This window comes from Cetorhinus maximus, chromosome 3 (genome assembly GCF_964194155.1).
Source record: "Cetorhinus maximus chromosome 3, sCetMax3.hap1.1, whole genome shotgun sequence".
Taxonomy (NCBI): Eukaryota; Metazoa; Chordata; class Chondrichthyes; order Lamniformes; family Cetorhinidae; genus Cetorhinus; species Cetorhinus maximus.
Window position 1 is genome coordinate 133890683 of NC_135881.1, and position 19076 is coordinate 133909758.

The following is a 19076-nucleotide window of genomic DNA, read 5'->3' on the forward strand; positions in this document are numbered from 1 at the left end:
CTGATGATAAGTAACCTTTTTAAAAAATTCTTTAAGGTAACTAAGTGCATGCTACGTTTTTAGAAGTCATCTTTCCTTGTGTATACATGTGTGTGATTTTGGTGTGAACAAGGAATGAGAGTTTGTTGAATTTATATTCCGGATGTTGTAAAAAATAAACATCTATCCTCTCTTTTCATTTAAATCCACAAGAAAGCCAATTTTATGTCAGTTCTTTAAAGTGACGGTGCACAAGGGATGAAAACACCTCTCAAAAATATATTTTGTTGCAGTCAGCCGAGGGATAAAAGGGGGGGGTGGATAATTATCCCACATCTCTCTCTCTCTATCCATAACAGCTGAGAGTAAATTCATGGGGCAGTAAATGGCCAGACTGGATTTGTCCTACTTTCTCTGAAAGGGCTAGACAGACCGGTGCAATTTTCCACTTTGTTGGGTCAATGTCAATAATGCAACTGGGCTGGAACATCTTAGCTAAGTTCACAGCTCGTTCTGGAGAACACTTCACCCTCAGTACAACTGCCTGGATATTGTCAGAGCCCACAGCCTTTGCTGTATTCAATATCTTCAGCCATTTCTTATCAAGCAGATTGAATGGAATTGGCTGAAATCTGGCATGTGATGGTGGGGACCTCAAAAGGAATCAGAGATGGATCATTCACTCAGCATTGCTGGCTGAAGATGGTTGCAAATGCATCAGGCTTGTCTTTTGTACTGATGTGCTGGGCTCTGCTGTTGTTGAGGTTGGGGGTGCTTGTGGGCTATTCTTCGCCAGTCAGTTGTTTAATTGTCCACCATTATTCATGACTGGATGTGACAGGAATGCAGGGCTTTGTGCTGATCCAAAGATTGTGGGAATCACTCTGCTCTATCACATGCTGCTTCCATTGTTTAGCATACGTCGTCCTGCATTTTATCCTCACCAGGTTAGCATCTAATTTTTAGGTATGGTTGTATACAGTTCTGCTGCTGCTGATGGATGCCCATTTTACAGCTGTTAGATCTGTTCTGAATCTCTCCCATTTAACCCTGTGGTAAAGCCACACAAGATAGAGGGTATCCTTGGTGTGGCTTGCAGGACCCTTGTGGACTTCATCGCCACAAGGACTGTGCAGTGGTCTCCCCTGCCAATACTTTAATGGACAGATGTATCTGCGACAGGTAAATCTGAAAGGACAAAGTCAAGTAGTTTTTTCCCCCCTCTTGTCGGTTCTCACAGAACCTGCCACAGACCCAGTCTGGCATGTCCTTCAGGACTCAGCCAGCTCAGTCAATCGTGGTACTACCAAGCCACCCTTGGTGATGGGCATTGAAATCTCCTACCCAGAGTACATACTGTGCCCTTGCAACCCTCAATCCTTCTTCCATGGAGGAGTGTTGATTCATCAGCTGAGGGAGGGCTGTAATTGGTAATCAGCAGGAAGTTTCCTTGCTCATGTTTGACCTAATGCTATGAGACTTCATGCATCCTAGGTCAATGTTGAAGACTCCCAGGGCCACTCCCTCCCAACAGTATACCTGTGTCCTGCCATCTCTGATGTTACCATCCTAGCAATGGGACAGGACACACCTATGGATGGTTATGGAGAAGTCTGGGACATAGTCATAAGCACCAAAACACATCTTACAGACAATGTCAGGCTGTTACTTGACTAGTCTTTGGAACAGCTCTTCCAATTTTGGCACAAGTCTCCAGATATTAGTGAGGAGGACTTTTCATGGTCAACTGGGCAGGGTATGCCTTGGTCGATTCCAGGGATTCCCCCTAGTTTTATTCTTATTCAACTTTTCTGCAGCAGTTTAAAACAACTGAGTGGCCTGCTCGGCTATTTCAGAGTACAGTAAGAGTAAACCACATTGCTGTGCTTCTGGAGTAAGGATTGGCTAACAGGCAGAAAACAGAGTGGGAATAAATGGGTCATTTGCACATTGGCAGGCTATGACTGCTGGAGTACCACATGGATCAGTACTCAGGCCCAAGCTGTTCACAATATATATCAATGATTTGGATGTGAGGACCAAATGTAATATCTCCAAGTTCATGGATGACACAAAGCTAGGTGGGAAAGTGTGTTGTAGGAAGATGCAAAGCTACTTCAAGAGGATTTGGACAGACTTAGTGAGTGGGCAAGAACATGGCAGATGGAATACAATGTGGAAAAATGTGAGGTTATCCACTTTGGTAGAAAGGCCAGATGTGCAGAGTATTTCCTAAATGGTAAGAGATTACAAAGTGTAGATATACAAAAGGACCTGGGTGTCCTCATCAATAAGTCACTGAAGGCTAACATGCAGGTGCAGCAGGCAATTAGGAAGGCTAATGGAATGTTAGCCTTTATCACAAGAGGATTTGAGTACAGGGGCAGCAAAGTGTTGCTTCAATTCTATAGAATCTTGATTAGGCTGCACCTGGAATACTGTGCGCAGTCTTGGTCTCCTTACCTCAGAAAGGATATTATTGCCATAGAGGGAGTGCACCAAAGGTTCCCAGGATGGGACGACTGTCATAGGTAGAGAGATTGGCAAAACAGGGCCTGTATTCTCTAGAGTTTCGAAGGAGGAGTGGTGATCTGATTGAAGCCTACAAAATATTTAAAGGGATAGACAGGGTAGATGCAGGTAAGATGTTTCCCTGGGTTGGGAGTCTAGAACCAGGGGACATAATTTCAAAATAAGGGAGAAGCCATTTAGGACCAAGATGAGGAAAAGTATTTTTACTCAGAGGTTGTGAATCATTGGAATTCTCTACCCCAGAGGGCTGTGGAATCTCAGACATTGTCAATCTCATCTTTAAACATACACAGATTTCTAAATATCAATGACGTGGTTAAACAGCCATGATCATATTGAATGGCGGAGCAGGCTCGATGGGCTGAATGGCCTATTCCTGCTCCTATGTTCCTATGGAGTCACATATAGGCCACACCAGGTAAGGACAGCAGATTTCCTTCCCTGAAAGACATTAACAAACCAAATGTGTTTTCATGACAATTCTGTAGTTCCATGGTCACCATTACTGAGACCACCATTTTATTGCACATTTATTAATTAATTCAATTTAAATTCCATCGGATGCCGTGGTGGGATTTGAATGTGTCTTCAAAACTAAATCTCTGGATTACTAATGCAGCAACATTACCACTGTGTTACCTTCCCCGAAGGTGTTTTAGAAAAGAATAAAAAAGGTACCCATGCCAAGTTATTACAGAAGAATTGACAGAGGTAACCAAATGATTGAAAGCCTTCTCGAAAGCAAAATGGTGATGTCTGGGAAGGAAGTTACAGACAATTCAAGGCTGTACCAGCAATAGAGTGAGGAGCATAGAGTGATCGCAGAACTAAGTGCATCATCATTAACAGAATGCTGAATGGTGCATGTGGAAATTCAGTACAGGGCAGGCAGAAGGTACTGATTTTATATTCACCTTTTAAACTATGAATTACTTATACTGGAACCTGAGATGGTAAGTCTTTAAAATTTTTGTCCACTGCTTAGTGCAAGTTAATTTGTAGAAAAAGAAAAACTTGAGCAGAATATTTACAGGCTAGATATAAGTTAATCTAAATTATTTTTATTAATACTTATATCTAGCCAATAAATGTTAAAGCAGGTTGTGCATCTGAACCGCAATAGGTGGGAGTTTGTGAATGGCAAGACTTGATTCCACAAGTCAAAAGTTGCTCCTCCTGCCTCTCACCACTCATCTCCAGAACCCTCACTCACACTGAGGGTTCAGGAGAGGGAAGCAGCAAGCAGGAGGGTCGGGGAGTGGGAGGTTCAGTGAGTGCAAGGATCAGCAAGAGACAGGGAGCAGGAGAGGGCGCAAGTTGGAGGATTGGCAGCGAGAGAAAGGATCAGGGAATGGGAGAGGCCATTCCAAAGTTCTCTCGATTCAGAAACCGTTCCTTTAGGTTGCAAAATTGCACATGTCACTCTATTTATGAAAGGTGACAGAGGGTAACTAGGGAAATATAGACCAATTAGCCTAACATCTGTTGTCAGGAAAATGTAAGTCTATAATTAAGGATAGGGTGACTGAACACCAGCTGATCAGTGAGAGCCAGCATGAATTAGTAAATGTCATACCTGACAAATCTGAAGGAATTTTTTGAAGAGGTGACTAAAGTAGTGAACATGGGAATGTCCATGGATGTTATTTAAATAGACTTCCAGAAGACTAATGATAAAGTCCCTCATAAGATACTCATAGCTAAAATTGAAGTTCATGAAATTCAAGGCAAATTATTGACTTGGTTAGGAAGCTGGTTGAGCAAAAGCCAGAGACCAGGGATTGTGGGCAGGTACTGATGTGACTTGTGGTATGCCGCAAAGATCGGTGTTAGGGTTCAACTATTCACCAGATTTACTGACGACTTAAACGATGGAATAAAAACCCACAAACCCATTGTGAACAGTGTAGGTGGAAGCAGAAAATTACAAAGAGATATTGGTAGATTAAGTGATGGGTAAAACTGTGGCAAATGGATTTCAATGTAAGCAAATGCAAGTTCATACACTTTGGATCTAAAAAGGATAAAACAGAGTATTTTCTAAATGGTGTCTTAGATCTTAAGAGTCCTAGATGTCCAGGTCATTAAAATGTCACAAACAAGTACAGAAAATAATTAAAAAGGCCAATGGAATGAATGGCCTTCATTTCTACAGGAATAGGATGCATCAGGGTAGAAATTGCGCTTCAAATATACAAAGCCCTGGTCAGACCACACAGAGTACTGTAAGCAGTTCTAGTCACCACATCGTAGGAAGGATATACTGGCCTTGGAGAGAGTGGAACATAGATTTACCAGAATGATAACTGGACTCCAAAGGTTAAATTACAATGAGAGATTATACAAACTAGGGTTGTCTTCCCTGGAATCTAGATGATTAAGGGTTATTTCATCATAGTTTAAGATAATGAAGATCAGATCAACTGGAGTAAAAAGAATTATTTACATTTGTATTGCACCTTTCATGACCACTGGGCCTCTCAAATGCTTTACAACCAATGAAGCACTTTTGAAGTGCAATCACTGTTGTAAGGGAGGAAACATGGCAGCTAATTTGCACACTGCAAGTTCCCACAAAAAGCAAGGTAAAAACGGTCAAACATTCTGTATTTGTAACGTTGGCTCAGGGATAAATATTGACCAGGAACCTGGGGATAAATTCCCTGCTCTTCTTTGAAATAGTGTCATAGGATCTTTTACATCCACCTGATGGGGCAGACTGGGACTTCCAGCTATCACGATCCAGGTTCACACTTAAAGGACTGTCATTTTGTCAACTTTCTGGAGCTCTTCTGGCACTTGCAGAACTGTTTTCAAGTGAGTCATTGCTCTTTGGAGAAGGATAAGCAGAGAATTTATTTTCAGAACAATAACTTTTTCCTTTTAAACAGTACTATTCCTCAAATTCTACTTATTTCTTTGAATAGAAAGAATTAAAAGCAAACTAACCTCTTGGAATGCAGTTAAAACAAAATGCAAAACAAGCCCCAAGCAAAGTTCCATTGTCTGTATAAGTATGTGAAATTAAACAAATATTGCAGCTTCCAGTCAGGTATTAACCCAGCTTCCCCCCACTACAACAAATCTAGTTTTGGGATTTCTTCTAATACCTTCACCCACAATTAATGGCATATGCTCTTGATATAAACCTTTCTAAGACTGGTCTTCTGTTAGTCACTATCTAAACCTCAGGTACTGACTTCATTTGCACTGATTCCCTAAACAGAAGGGGCAAGCAGCTCAGTGATTTAGCTAACCAGTTCTTTAATTATCGTTGTACAAAACTCATCCAGGCTTACTTTATCTACAATAACAACTGATTCATAATGTGAAATTAGGAAGTAGGACTGATTTGCAAAATAACAAGATAAATCATGATTCGCTTCTGGTTGTCACAATAAACATGATTCATTAAAATTAAATACTAATCTAATTACCTGTGCTCCTAAATCCTGTATTTCTTTGCACGACTCTGGGAAGATATCTGCAGCAATAATGGGATAGCCATGCTTTATGAGGTTCTTTGCCATTGGATTACCCATGTTGCCCAACCCAACAAATCCCACTGGGGCTTTTGAGGCCATTGATCTGGAAGACACTATCAGATTAATCATTTTTAATGACGGCAGAGCAATGCAATTCATATTTTGCAAATTACATTCAAACTTAACCAAAAAAAAAGTTAGTATATAGTGAGAGCAAAACAATGTGTGGTTGTCTTGGTTTGCATGGAAGCCATTATCTAAAATAGTAGTAAAATACAGATTGGTGGGGGGGGGTGCAGGTCAACTTCTTTATGCTAAATTAGCCAATTTTTAATTCATTCATTTTAACAACTCCACTTACAACTCTGTCCTGTTCATTTCTATAATGACTCATTCAGTCCCAGCCACGTCTATGCATGTCCTTACAAATATTTTCCCAGTTCTTTAAAAAGGAGTTAATCAGCATAACTCATTGCTTTTCATAGGAAACTATTCCATACCATCAACTTCACTTTCAGAAAAATAATCTCCTAAACTTTAATCCACAGTCTAAATCTAATAATGTGGTCCACTGGCCCCAGCAATTTGATCCTAGAAACAAATTCAAACAACCTAGTTTTTAATTGTATTATATTTCTTATTTCCTTCTTTGTCCTGTTTGAATTATGTGGACCCAAGAGTTGGGAAAAGAAGTTTTTAGTGCTATTGCCTCATTGATAAATAAATCTTCAAATTGCTACAACAATTTCAGTCAATATCTATAGCTTGTGATACAGACAAGTTAATAGGAATATTGATTTAGAAACTATATACAGACTGCAAGGATCCATAGCATGCATTTAAGTGGCCTTCACAGAAAAAGATTTGGGCTGTGCTGTTTTACACTCACTCAAGGCTCACTAATTTCATACTCTTTTCCATGGTCAGTGATTAGCAGCCAAATAGGCTGTTTACCTACACATTTTTCATTATAAAAGACCAAATAAACACAGCGCTTCTCAATTTTTTTCTCCAATAAAACTAATTTCAGCTGTGACCCTCTGAAGACCAAAGTATGAATCATTTTAGTTCCTCTTCTCTCAACACATGAATAGGAATCATTTAAAACAAATCGATTTACACAAATCTTAAGCAAAAATATTGAAGAACTGGAGAACTGAAAATGAATACATCAAAACAAAATGTATTAAAATAGAGGAGGGCAATTACTTACAAATATGTTCAAATAACTTAATATTTTACACAAATTCATCTCTCACGGCATCCAAAGAGTTAAGGCCAACTGCAGTGTTTAGGTCAAGGAGGGTTAGAAGGTCTGGAGATAACAGGACATAGGCTAGAGCAGGAGGATCAGAAGGGAGAAAATAGTAGCCAGTCACATAACTGTTGGAGGACTCCCTCCTAATGTTAAGCCACATAATATGACAACACTGACAGGTGCAATGCTGCTGGAATGTTTGCACTCAACATTTTTTTTATATATATAGAACAGATAATTGTTGCCCAATCACTGCCAGTCTCCAGCCTGGATATATGGGGAGGGTTAGCAGTAAGGAGGGCATCTGGCAGTAAAGCACTGACCAAATCCAAAAATGATGATTGACATGAACGAAGATGGAGAAAGGTTGTTCAACCAGTATTGTGGCAATCCCATTTAACATGGGAATAGCAGAACAGAGAGACAGGATTGTTGCCCAAACCCAGTTATAAATGTTAAGATTTAAAGTATATGTGGCAGTCACACAAGCTAAACTACCTAAACTATGCCAAAACAGCTAGTGCCTCAACCCAATGTTTAAAATGGTTTGTATCATTTCTGTGCTTCACCTAATTAAATAGCAATTTATTAAATTGAGCTGGGAAAATATTCTTTGCAGTTCTGCTATAAATTTCCACAGTTCAGAAGCAGTCACTATACCCACTGAAAGCTCACTGCATAAAGAATTATGCATCTGATATGCCAAAACACTTCACAAACAATAGTTTGCAGTGACTTATGTGACAGCCAGCCAGAAATATTCCACAATTGAAACAAAATACATTATCAGTTAATCTGCTTTGATGGTGTTGATTGAGGGAGGAATGGAGGCTAGCACACTGTCTACTATTGTCATGAGATTTTCAATATCTATTTGAAGCACTGGTACAGGTAAATATACCTTAATGTCTTATGCAAAAGACAGCATCTTGGACATTGCAACACACCATCGGTGGACTGGAGTGTCAGCCGAGATTGCATGCTCCAGTTCTGAGTGGGATTTGAATTTACAATCTTCTAACTCAGAACAGAGATAAGACAACCCAAAGCAACACACCCAACTGAAATGACAACTCAAACTATTTTGTTGATGATATGAAGCTGCAGTTTTCTTTCACTGTTTATCAATAAAGCAATATGAATCTAAATTCCCAATTTTAACTGGGATGTAAATTTTAATTTAAAAACCGAGCTCATAGATGTACAGGGTAAAAGGAAAAATATTTATTCCATATGTGCTGTAACAATTGCGAGATTATGTGAAACCTGAATATTTGCCTATTAAAATTGGAAATCTCACCAAGAAAAAAAAAGTGTTAAGTGTCAAATTAAGCCCATCATTTTCCTCTCCCTCTATAGCAGGCAAACACTGAGGGAAAAAAGTATGTTTAAATGGCATTTAAGCTAGTTACACTGGCCAGTCATTTGAGTTTGGTCGAACACAATTGAAGAGAGTCCCCATTAGCTGGTCAATATAACAGCATCAGTGGTTTGCTCCAACAACTGAAGTTGAACCGTATTATAACCTGAATCAAAATTCTTCATCACCCAGGTTTGTACATTGTTTATAAGCTCATAGTCATTAAGTGCTCCTGCATTTTTGATCTTTTCCAATTAGCTTGGTGAGCATTAATTTGAGGTGTACGTTTTATTTTACCCCAGGGTTAGAGGAAGAAGTTTTTTTGAAACCAATGTGGTTTACAATCCAGACGACTGTACACAGTTTGAGAGAAATCTGCAGCTGGAACAAACCTGCCAGCAATACCTAGTTACTCAGTTCGAACCAAGATTTTAGTGGCCCTCCTGTGATGCAACTTACAGAAAGTCAGAGGATTTTCTGTCTATACCACAAAAAGCATCATGTAGAATGCTACTGCTGAAGTGTAGGTGTGTTTTGTTTTAAGGCTGCAATTTATAATTGCTCTGCATTTTGAAATCAAGGTTTGATTATTTCCTAACAGACAAGTTTCCGTGATGAACAACCTGGGATCAGGTTCAGGATAATGGTTACATTTAAAAAGTTAGGCCAAGCATTTCATCAGGTGTTCTTCTGACTTGTCCCTTGAAGACCACTAGCATGAAGGCTCAAGTACTCTGTGGAAATCATGGGAATTCTAACTGCTTGTAAAATACTGAGGTTAATTATAGATCAGTAAATTCCTTACGGATTTCAGGTTCCAAGTCTGAAGATCACAGGATGAAGAGCTTGGCTTTCTATTTTCTTAAAGATTGCAAAGTAACAAAATGTACCATGTGAAATGTGATGGACATACAGGAGCATGTAGGAGTAGTAAAATGGAATGAAAGCAGACGGACCACCCGGCATTGACCTAGGCACCAGAAACGACAACAGAAATCTCAGCCCTGTCGACCCTGCAAAGTCCTCCTTACTAACAACTGGGGGCTAGTACCAAAATTGGGAGAGCTGTCTCACAGGCTGGTCAAGCAACAGCCTGACACAGTCATCCTCATGAAATCATACCTTATAGATAATGTCCCAAACACCACCATCACCATCCCTGGGTATGTCCTGTCCCACCAGCAGGACAGATCCAGCAGAGGTGGCGGCACAGTGGTATACAGTCGACAGGGAGTTGCCCTGGAAGTCCTCAACATCGACTCCGGACCCCATGATGTCTCATGGCATCAGGTCAAACATGGAAACTGAAACCTCCTGCTGATTACCATGTACCACCCTCCCTCAGCTGATGGATCAGTGCTCCTCCATGTTGAACACCACTTGGAGGAAGCACTGAGGGTGGCAAGGACACCAAATGTACTCTGGGTGGGGGGACTTCAATGTCCATCACCAAGAGTGGCTCGGTAGCACCAGTACTGATCAAGCTGGCTGACTCCTAAAGGACATAGTTGCTAGACTGGGTCTGTGGCAGGTGGTGAGGGAACCTTCAAGAGGGAAAAACATACTTGACCTCATCCTCACCAATCTGCCTGCTGCAGATGCATCTGTCCATGACAGTATCAGAAGGAGTGACCACTGCACGGTCGTTGTGGAGACAAAGTCCTGCCTTCACATTGAGGGTGCACACCATTGTGTTATGTGGCACTACCACCATGCTAAATGGGATAGATTTCAAACAGAACTAGCAACTCAAGACTGGGCATCCATGAGGTGCTGTGGGCCATCAGCAGCAGAATTGTATTCGAACACAATCTGTAACCTTGTGGCCCGGCATATCCCCCACTCTACCGTTACCATCAAGCCAGGGGATCAACCCTGGTTCAATGAAGAGAGCAGGAGGGCATGGCAGGAGCAGCACCAGGCATACCTAAGAATGAGATGTCAACCTGGTGAAGCTATAACACAGGACTACTTGCGTGCCAAACAGCATAAGCAGTAAGTGATAAACAGAGCTAAGCAATCCCACAACCAACGGATCAAATCTAAGCTCCGCAGTCCTACCACATCCACTCGTGAATGGTGGTGGACAATTAAACAATTCACTGCAGGAGGAGGCTCCACAAATTTCCCCATCTTCAATGATGGGAGAGCCCAGCACATCAGTGCAAAAGATAAGGCTGAAGCATTTGCTACAATCTTCAGCCAGAGGTGCCAAGTGGATGATCCAACTCGGCCTCCTCTGGAGGTCCCCAGCATCACAGATGCCAGTCTTCAGCCAATTCAATTGACTCCACGTGATATCAAGAAACGGCTGAAGGCACTGGATACTGCAAAGGCTATGAGGCCTGACAATATTCCGGCAATAGTACTGAAGACTTGTGCTCCAGAAATTTCTGCACCCCTAGCCAAGCTGTTCAACTTCAGCTACAATGCTGGCATCTACCCAGCTATGTGGAAAATTGCCCAGGTATGTCCTGTACACAAAAAGCAGGACAAATCAAACCCAGCCAATTACCGCCCCATCAGTCTACTCTCGATCATCAGTAAAGTAATGGAAGGGGTCGCCAACAGTGCTATTAAGCAGCACTTGCTTAACAATAAACTACTCATTGACGCTCAGTTTGGGTTCCGCCAGGGCCACTCAGCTCCTGACCTCATTACAGCCTTGATTCAAACATGGACAAAAGAGCTCAACTCCTGAGACGAGGCAAGAGTGAACTATCCCTAACATCAAGGCCTCATTTGACAGAGTGTGCCATCAAGGAGCCCTAACAAAACTGGAATCAATGGGAATCGGTGGAAAACTCTCTGCTGGTTGGAGTCATATCTAGCACAAAGGAAGATGGTTGTGGTTGTTGGAGGTCAGTCATCTCAGCTCCAGGACATCACTGCTAGAGTTTCTCAGAGTAGTGTCCTCGGCCCAACCATTTACAGCTGCTTCACCAATGACCTTCCTTCCATCATAAGGTCACGAATGGAGATGTTCACTGATGATTGCACAATGTTCAGCACCATTCGCGACTCCTCAGATGCTGAAGAAGTCCATGTCCAAATGCAGCAAGACGTGGACAATTTCCAGGCTTGGGCTGACAATTGGGAAGTAACATTCGCAACACAGATGTGGCAGGCAATGACCATCTCCAACAAGAGAGAATCTAACCATCTCCCCTTGACATTCAATGGCACTACCATCACTGAATCCCCCACTATCAACATTCTTGGGGTTATCATTGACCAGAAACTGAACTGGACCAGTCAGATAAATACTTTGGCCGCAAGAGCAGGTCAGAGGCTAGGGATCCTGCAACGAGTAACTCACCTCCTGACTCCCCAAAGCCTACAAGGTACAAGTCAGGAGTGTGATGGAGGACTCCCCACTTGCCTGGATGAGTGCAGCTCCCACAACACTCAAGAACCCATCCAGGACAAAGCAGCCCACTTACCACACCCACAAACATTCACTCCCTCCACCACCGATGCACAGTGGCAGCAGTGTGTACCATCTACAAGATGCACTGCAGGAATTCACCAAGGCTCCTTAGGCAACACCTTCCAAACCCACGACCACTACCATCTAGAAGGACAAGCGCAGCAGATAGATGGGAACACCATTACCTGGAAGTTCCCCTCCAAGTCACTCACCACCCTGACTTGGAAATATATCGCCGTTCCTTCACTGTCGCTGAGTCAAAATCCTGGAACCCCCTTCCTAACAGCACTGTGGGTATACCTACAACACATGGACTGCAGCGGTTCAAGAAGGGAGCTCACCACCACCTTCTCAAGGGCAACTAGGGATGGGCAATAAATGCTGGCCCAGCCAGCGAAGCCCACATCCCATGAATGAACTTAAAAAAAAGTTAAGATTTCTTGTTTTAATTACATGTACTTATGATTCTCTTGCATCTATTGTAAGTAAACAGAGGCTGAGATTGTCAATTTAATCATGTATTTGGTCAGGAAACTTCACAGGCTGAAATACTTTCACTAGTTTCAGGCAGATGCCACAAGCACCCAGCACTAAAATACCAGATACTTTCATTTGCACCTTTAACAATTTGGTACATTTACCTTGTTAAGTGCTGCTCAAGGGGAGTCATATGATATTCAGTTTTTTTAATAACTGCAGTTTTATAGTATTAAATGTACACCGCATTATTCTGCTAGGTTACATTTATCTGTCTTAAACAAGTTTAAGTCACTGAGTTTAATTTTTTTGATTAAGATCTTTGCAAACTAAAAAAATGCTCATCAATTTCAGCTCCAGATAAGAAGTATAATATAATAAATGACTGGCTTTATTAAAATAAGATAATTTTGCATATGTAGCAAATAATGATGTCTGGTACATGCTGATCCACCATTCTTAATACGTTGATACACAAAAAAAAGCTTGCATTTATACAGCACCTTTCACAATCTCAGGACATCCCAAAGCACTTTACAGCCAATTAAGAACTTTCTGAAGCGTAGTAACTGCAGTTACGCAGGTTGATATAATGCTGCAACTAATTTTGAATTATGAAGAACTCAAATCTCAAGATAAGATTTCTGGCATACCTTAAATGTTACTGATTAACCGGTGTAGTGGGTCATAACAAATCAATCTCAGAATGTAAATATACCCAACTGATGTGCTCCCCTTCTCCTCGAAGTGTACCCTCGACCCACCAATCTCCTGCAACTGCTGTCACATCTCTAATCTCCCTTTCTTCACTGAAGTCCTCAAGTATATTGTCTTCATCCAGTTCCATGACCACCTCATTCCTTCAGACTACCTTCTACCCCACTGCAGAAGCAACATCACCCTAATTAGTTATAAATGACTTGTTCCATGATTATGACTTGAGAGCATTATCTTGCTTGCCCTCCTTTATCTTTCTGCAGAGTTTGGTGTTATTGACCATGCCAACTCCTCCATCACCTTTCCTCTATTGTCCAAATTCATGTGAATACTTTTCAATGGTTCCTCTATTTATCTGAAATTGTTGATGGCTTCTCTTCCCATCGCTCCAAAGATCCCCTCCCTGCACCTCCACCAAGATCGGTCCTTGCGGTCCTTCTATTCCTTGTTTACCTGGTGCCCCTTGGCAATTTAAATTCCAATCACAAAGCCAACTTTATTTTATGTACTGATGAAACTCATCATTGCTGCTCTACTACTTTTGACTGTCTCTGTGACATCAATGCAACCTATCTGATTTCAATTCATTGATGAGTCAAAATATTTGCCATTAAAGACTGCAAAGAATAAAGCAAATAATTTTGGGCTAAACAATAAAATCACATGCTCCTTTGCCACCAACTTCAACTCCTCCTCAGCAAAACCCACTCAGTCTGAAGCAGACCATTCAGAATCTTGTCATCCAACCTGATGTAAAGCTGAATTCCAAATCCCACATTTTTTTTGTTGCCAATATCATTTACTCCATGACATTTCTCACCTCTGCCCTGCTCAGATTTTCAATCACTGAAACCTTGGTACATGTTTAGAAGTCTCAATTTTTTCGTTGTTTTCCTTTGGTTTCTTGTCCTCCGCTCTACATTAATTCCACCTTACCTAAGACTCAGTGACTCATAGCCTTGCCACAGTATTTTTCCACACAAGAGTTCTATATAAATGCAATAACGTATAGTGAATGGCCAGCATTTACAAAATAAATGGTGGTATGGGCACAAGGTATAAATTGTATCGATTTTGAGAAGTTTTCCCAATTGGTTGTGCTAAGGTGCCAATCTTAGCTCCATCACCAAGATAAAAGCAAAATACTGCAGATGCCGGAAATTTGAAATAAAAACAACAAGTGCTGAAAAAACTCAGCAGGTCTGACAGCATCTGTGGAGGGGGAAACAGAGTTAATGTTTCGAGTCCGTATGGCCCTTCTTCAGCTCTGAAGTTCTTAATTCTGTTTCCCGCTCTACAGATCCTGTCAGACCTGCTGAGTTTTTCCAGCATTTTCTGTTTTTATTTTATGTTAGTTCAATCACCAGTTGACCTCAGTTGGGGCAAAATTTGCAGTACCAAATTTTACACCCAAATCCCTGGCACCAAGAGTTCCTGATCACTCTCCACCAAAAACGGCTGAAAAAAAAGGCCACGCATGGGCATCACCAAGGTCAACGCAGAATTTAAAAAGAATGTGTGTACATGATGACCTTAACATAGAAAAACACCCTAAAATGCTTTACACAGAGAAAAGAGGAAAAGAAATGGATGTTTAGTTATGCTGGGAGTGTTGACCAAAATCGTGGTTGAAGCCTCAAAAAAAAATCAAGAGAGGCAGGAGGTACGGGAGCAGGTTCTAAAATATCAGGATGCTACAGCTAAAGGCACTTTTACAAACGGTGGGGAGGAACAGAAAACTTAAATAAAGGGTGTGGGGGGGGTAGGGAAAGAGGTAGAACTGGAATTGGTTGCAAACATAGGAGAGAAACAGGACCATGAATTACATGAATTAATTTGAAAATGAGACTGAATTCAATACATTGGATATAGAACCTGCATAGAATATTAAAGGTTGGTGGGGGCAGGCAGGTGTTGTTACAGGGGTAAACAAGACTGCCCTCTATGATCACATAAGCTTTTGTTATCATTTGTTTAGACGAACATATGATGATTGGTCCTTGGCTTAGATGAAGTGCTGCTAGCATCGATTTGCTGCAGAGCAGAAAATGTAGGAAAAAGTACCATTAAAAACGTTACTCTCTACGGTGTATCTTCAGTCAAAAGGTTCAGTTTTTAAACTTCAGATAAAGTGGGCATAAGAAAATCAGAATAATAATGCAACTTAAATATATGGTTGTTAGTAATTTTGCAACACTAAGTGCCAATTCTGCAGTCTTTTGCTTGAAAACTCCAAATTCACTCTCAAATTTGTTATCAAGTTCAATGTCCAAACAAATCCAATAAAATTCCATATTTAATAAGAGCACCAAACTTATTTCACAACTGATTTCTGTTTTTGGCAAAGAGGATGCTACAAATTCCATCAAGAGCAAACACTGATACCAACAGTTGCATGGAAATGTTAAAATTTTAGAAGCCAAATTTATTTAAAGTTACTCTAAGTCCTGTATATTATTTTGTACAAAGTGGAATATTACTACTTTTCAGGGTGGATGAGCAATGCCAAAAAAAATCAATAATATCAACTAGTGTGCAACAATCCACAATTTGCAAGTGTAATCCAAGATGTACCAGAAATTTCCAACGCTAGAACTCAATTTTTATTACTTCAGTCTAAATTAGGAAAACAAGTCTGTTCGAGAATTTCTATAGGTGTCAACGGAGAAAATAGCAGCAATGTCATCAAGTTACATCGGCTTCCACTTTGCCTACTAACCATTCATGGTTATGCCCTGCAAAACCTTCAGCCCTTCGGTATCAGCGTTGCTTATATCTAATCCGCCAGTTAAATTTCGTTTGTCAACAAATTAAATAAAGAAGCCTTACCATTACAGTGGCGCACATAGTTAGTATATTTGAGGGAGAAGTACGCTGACCTCCTTATAATAGCCGCCATACTTGACTCTAGTATCGCCGACCTCTACCTCCTGCAATTCCCAGTCTAAGCAGCCTATCCCTGGACAAGTGGAATCCAGAGCGACAGCAGCGGAGCCAATGCACAAGCGGCGACCAGTGACGAGGACTCACCAATCAGGAGCAACTTGTGCCGGGACATCCTCTGGAATGATGTCTGGGAAGAACACAGCACATTGGGATTGCTGTCACAGGATTGTGCTTTCTGGTTCCGCAGAAAGCCTGGTAACGGAAAAACTGGCTCGCATTTATTTACCAGATATGGGATTTTGCAGATGCGGGAGAGAAAGATTTTTATTTGTTGTTGTTGCTTCATATTCCCAGTTGTGAAAATGCATCATAAAACCCTAAGTTTAAAAGTTGTGCGTTGGCTGTACAACTTCAATGCCACAATAGTTGTAGTAAATCATTCGCATATTTAACTTTCATTGCTGCGTCTTCAAGTGTGTTGCACAGCAGGTCTCATTCCACTTTGTTTGCTTCCATTAGTTCAAGCATGCATTACTCAAGAGTAGTATTCATGTCCTGTAAAATCTTCAATTCTTCCTTAATATTGTTTACAACCAAATTAACCCCAGATGCTATTACTCGGGCTTTCATTTTGGCAATTTTTTCTACTGCTAGCAGCAAAAAGGCAATTTCTATAAGCAGAGATGCCTGCTATGAAATGAAACTTGCACCCTTTACAGGTGCTTATTAGTAATATGGACCTATCATTAATTACTTTACAATGCACCAGAGACCATGCACATAGGCTGCCTATCACTTTATCCTGTCTCATTTTAAAAGCAGTAAATGCCACACCATCAAACCATTACTAACAAACTAAAATGAACACGTATTAATATGTAAGAATTTAGACAGGGGCAGAAAAAGACTGCCAGATGGTACGATATGCTTTACATAGTATTTACGACACAGAAACAGACCATTTGTCACAACAATCCATGACCATATGTATGCTCCACACAAGCCTCCTCCAACCTTTCCTCATTTAAACCTGTCAACATATCTTTCGACTTATGGCATAGAAGAAGGCCATAAACCCACTTAGTCCTTCCAGCTCTCTTCAGGTCAATCCAGTGAGTCCCATCCCCCACTCTATCCCATACAAGTTTATTTCCCTTTATATTTATTTATTTATTCCTTTATGTTTGATTAGTTTCCTTTTAATTGCATCTATACCATTTTCCTTAATGGCTCCTTGAATGAGTTCATTCTAACCACTCTTATGTAATTTACACAATACATAATCAGTTTGAAAACACGATGAGTCCGTCCAAACTGCTTGCACTTCTTTTTAATGGCTTATAACGGAACTTCTGATAGATGTCATGTGGGAGACTGACCTCATAGAGAGCCCATTTTAGCTGCCTCTTGTAATTGAGACCATAGGCACTCGGAGAACAGAGGGCTGTCAATGATTTCAGACTTTACTTTGATGTTCAACCAACATCATTTGATCTTGGAATTAATTCTTCTCAATTGTTAAGCAATGGAAATATTCTAATACTTAAGCAAATAGGGTATGCACAAGTAGTCTCCTAACAATCTAATGGTGCATTTGCTTTTGACACTTCTCTTAAAACAAAACTCCCTTTATGCTACAGCCATTTAAGATAATTAATTTTGTCTGTTGTCCTCAGACTGCTGACCCGTGCATATCAGTGTTTTCAAAGAAGGATGGCCCAGCCGCCAAACACACTTTGATCTAATCAGGCAGTGGCACTAACAATAAAGATTGTCTCTTGCTGATTGAAACTGGATATCTTTGGATTTCTCATGTATTGACTACCTCATCACAGAGACAAATCAATTATTTTTCAGTCGCAGCTAGCTGAAGCCAGTTTTCATATTGAACCAGTTTATCTGAATATAAAAATATAATATAGAAATGTTCCCTGTCTGATACAGGATAAAAAACTCTGCTTCTGATACTCCAAGATTATTCTTTACATCATTGGTAGGCTGTAGTGGTGGGCTGTATAATTACAGCTGATTACAACAGTACACCTGAACACACCAGGTGGTTCCTAAGTGTTTGTTCTTGCCAAGCTACACCGAGTTTTTCTGGATTATGCGTAGAACATTTCAATACATTTCTGACACTTTATAAATGCAATTGTCTTTCTTCGACTCCTTTCATGGGATAATCAAACGAACCATTAATATTGATGCAATATAAAAAAATGACTGGTATAGATTTAGAAAGGGGGAAACTTCCCTAAGTTATTTAAAGATGTTACAGAGTACATAGTGACACTACAAGAGATTTGGACTGTCACAAACATTTGACAAAGTCGTATTTTGGAAAAAAAAGAGTTAAGCTAAAAACCAAAAATAGGAAACGGAGTACTTGCAGAATTTGCAAAGAGATGTTGAGTAGAATCTTGCAGGTGTCGGTATTTGGATTCTTGTTATTTTTAATCCAATTAATGTTATAGTTATCAAAACTAAATGCAAACTTACTTGTAACATTTCTGCATGATAGTTAAATAGGAAATGTGGATTCAGAGAATGCAGCTGGAGATTTATGGAATTATTTAGATCTATCTCTTCTTTGAATGCCTCCCACCCACCTGATACTGACTTACCTTCAAGTAGCTGTTTCCAGTCCACTTTAGCTAAATCACATCTCAATTTAGGAAAATTAATCTCAATTTAGTAAAATAATCCTCAGTGTGCTAAAAAACATGCTGACAACCAATTTAAGATTGTCAGTGTGGCACGTTTGCGTGGACTGGAAGCTACATATATTAATACACAGGGCCCAGTTCTTTGCAGACAGAAAGAACATGTATACACATTGCGTCTGTTTCAGCTAAACAAAATAAGTGATAGCCATTCGCTGGTTCTTTCCTCAGGGCAATGCCATGACCAATCAGAGTCAAGCTGCCTGGTTTAAATTTCAAACAATGCTTG

General features: G+C 40.5%; 2 protein-coding genes across 3 annotated transcripts in view; one reads left to right on the top strand and one right to left on the bottom strand.

Moving 5' to 3' along the window:
- Window positions 1-16200, bottom strand: part of hibadhb (3-hydroxyisobutyrate dehydrogenase b) — a 145971-nt gene extending 129771 nt beyond the window's left edge. The window contains exons 1-2 of one of the 2 annotated variants that reach the window (XM_078539015.1): window positions 16068-16200; window positions 5949-6109 (exon numbers count right to left, since the gene is read on the bottom strand). In XM_078539015.1, coding sequence (XP_078395141.1) covers window positions 5949-6109; window positions 16068-16137 — 231 coding nt within the window. In that variant the 5' untranslated portion in view covers window positions 16138-16200. The remainder of the gene's footprint in view (window positions 1-5948; window positions 6110-16067) is intronic. The other variant, XM_078539016.1, reaches the window with a different exon arrangement.
- The window catches only part of tax1bp1b (Tax1 (human T-cell leukemia virus type I) binding protein 1b), a 711119-nt gene that overhangs the window by 500757 nt on the left and 191286 nt on the right, over window positions 1-19076 (top strand). The gene's annotated exons all lie outside the window — the stretch shown is intronic.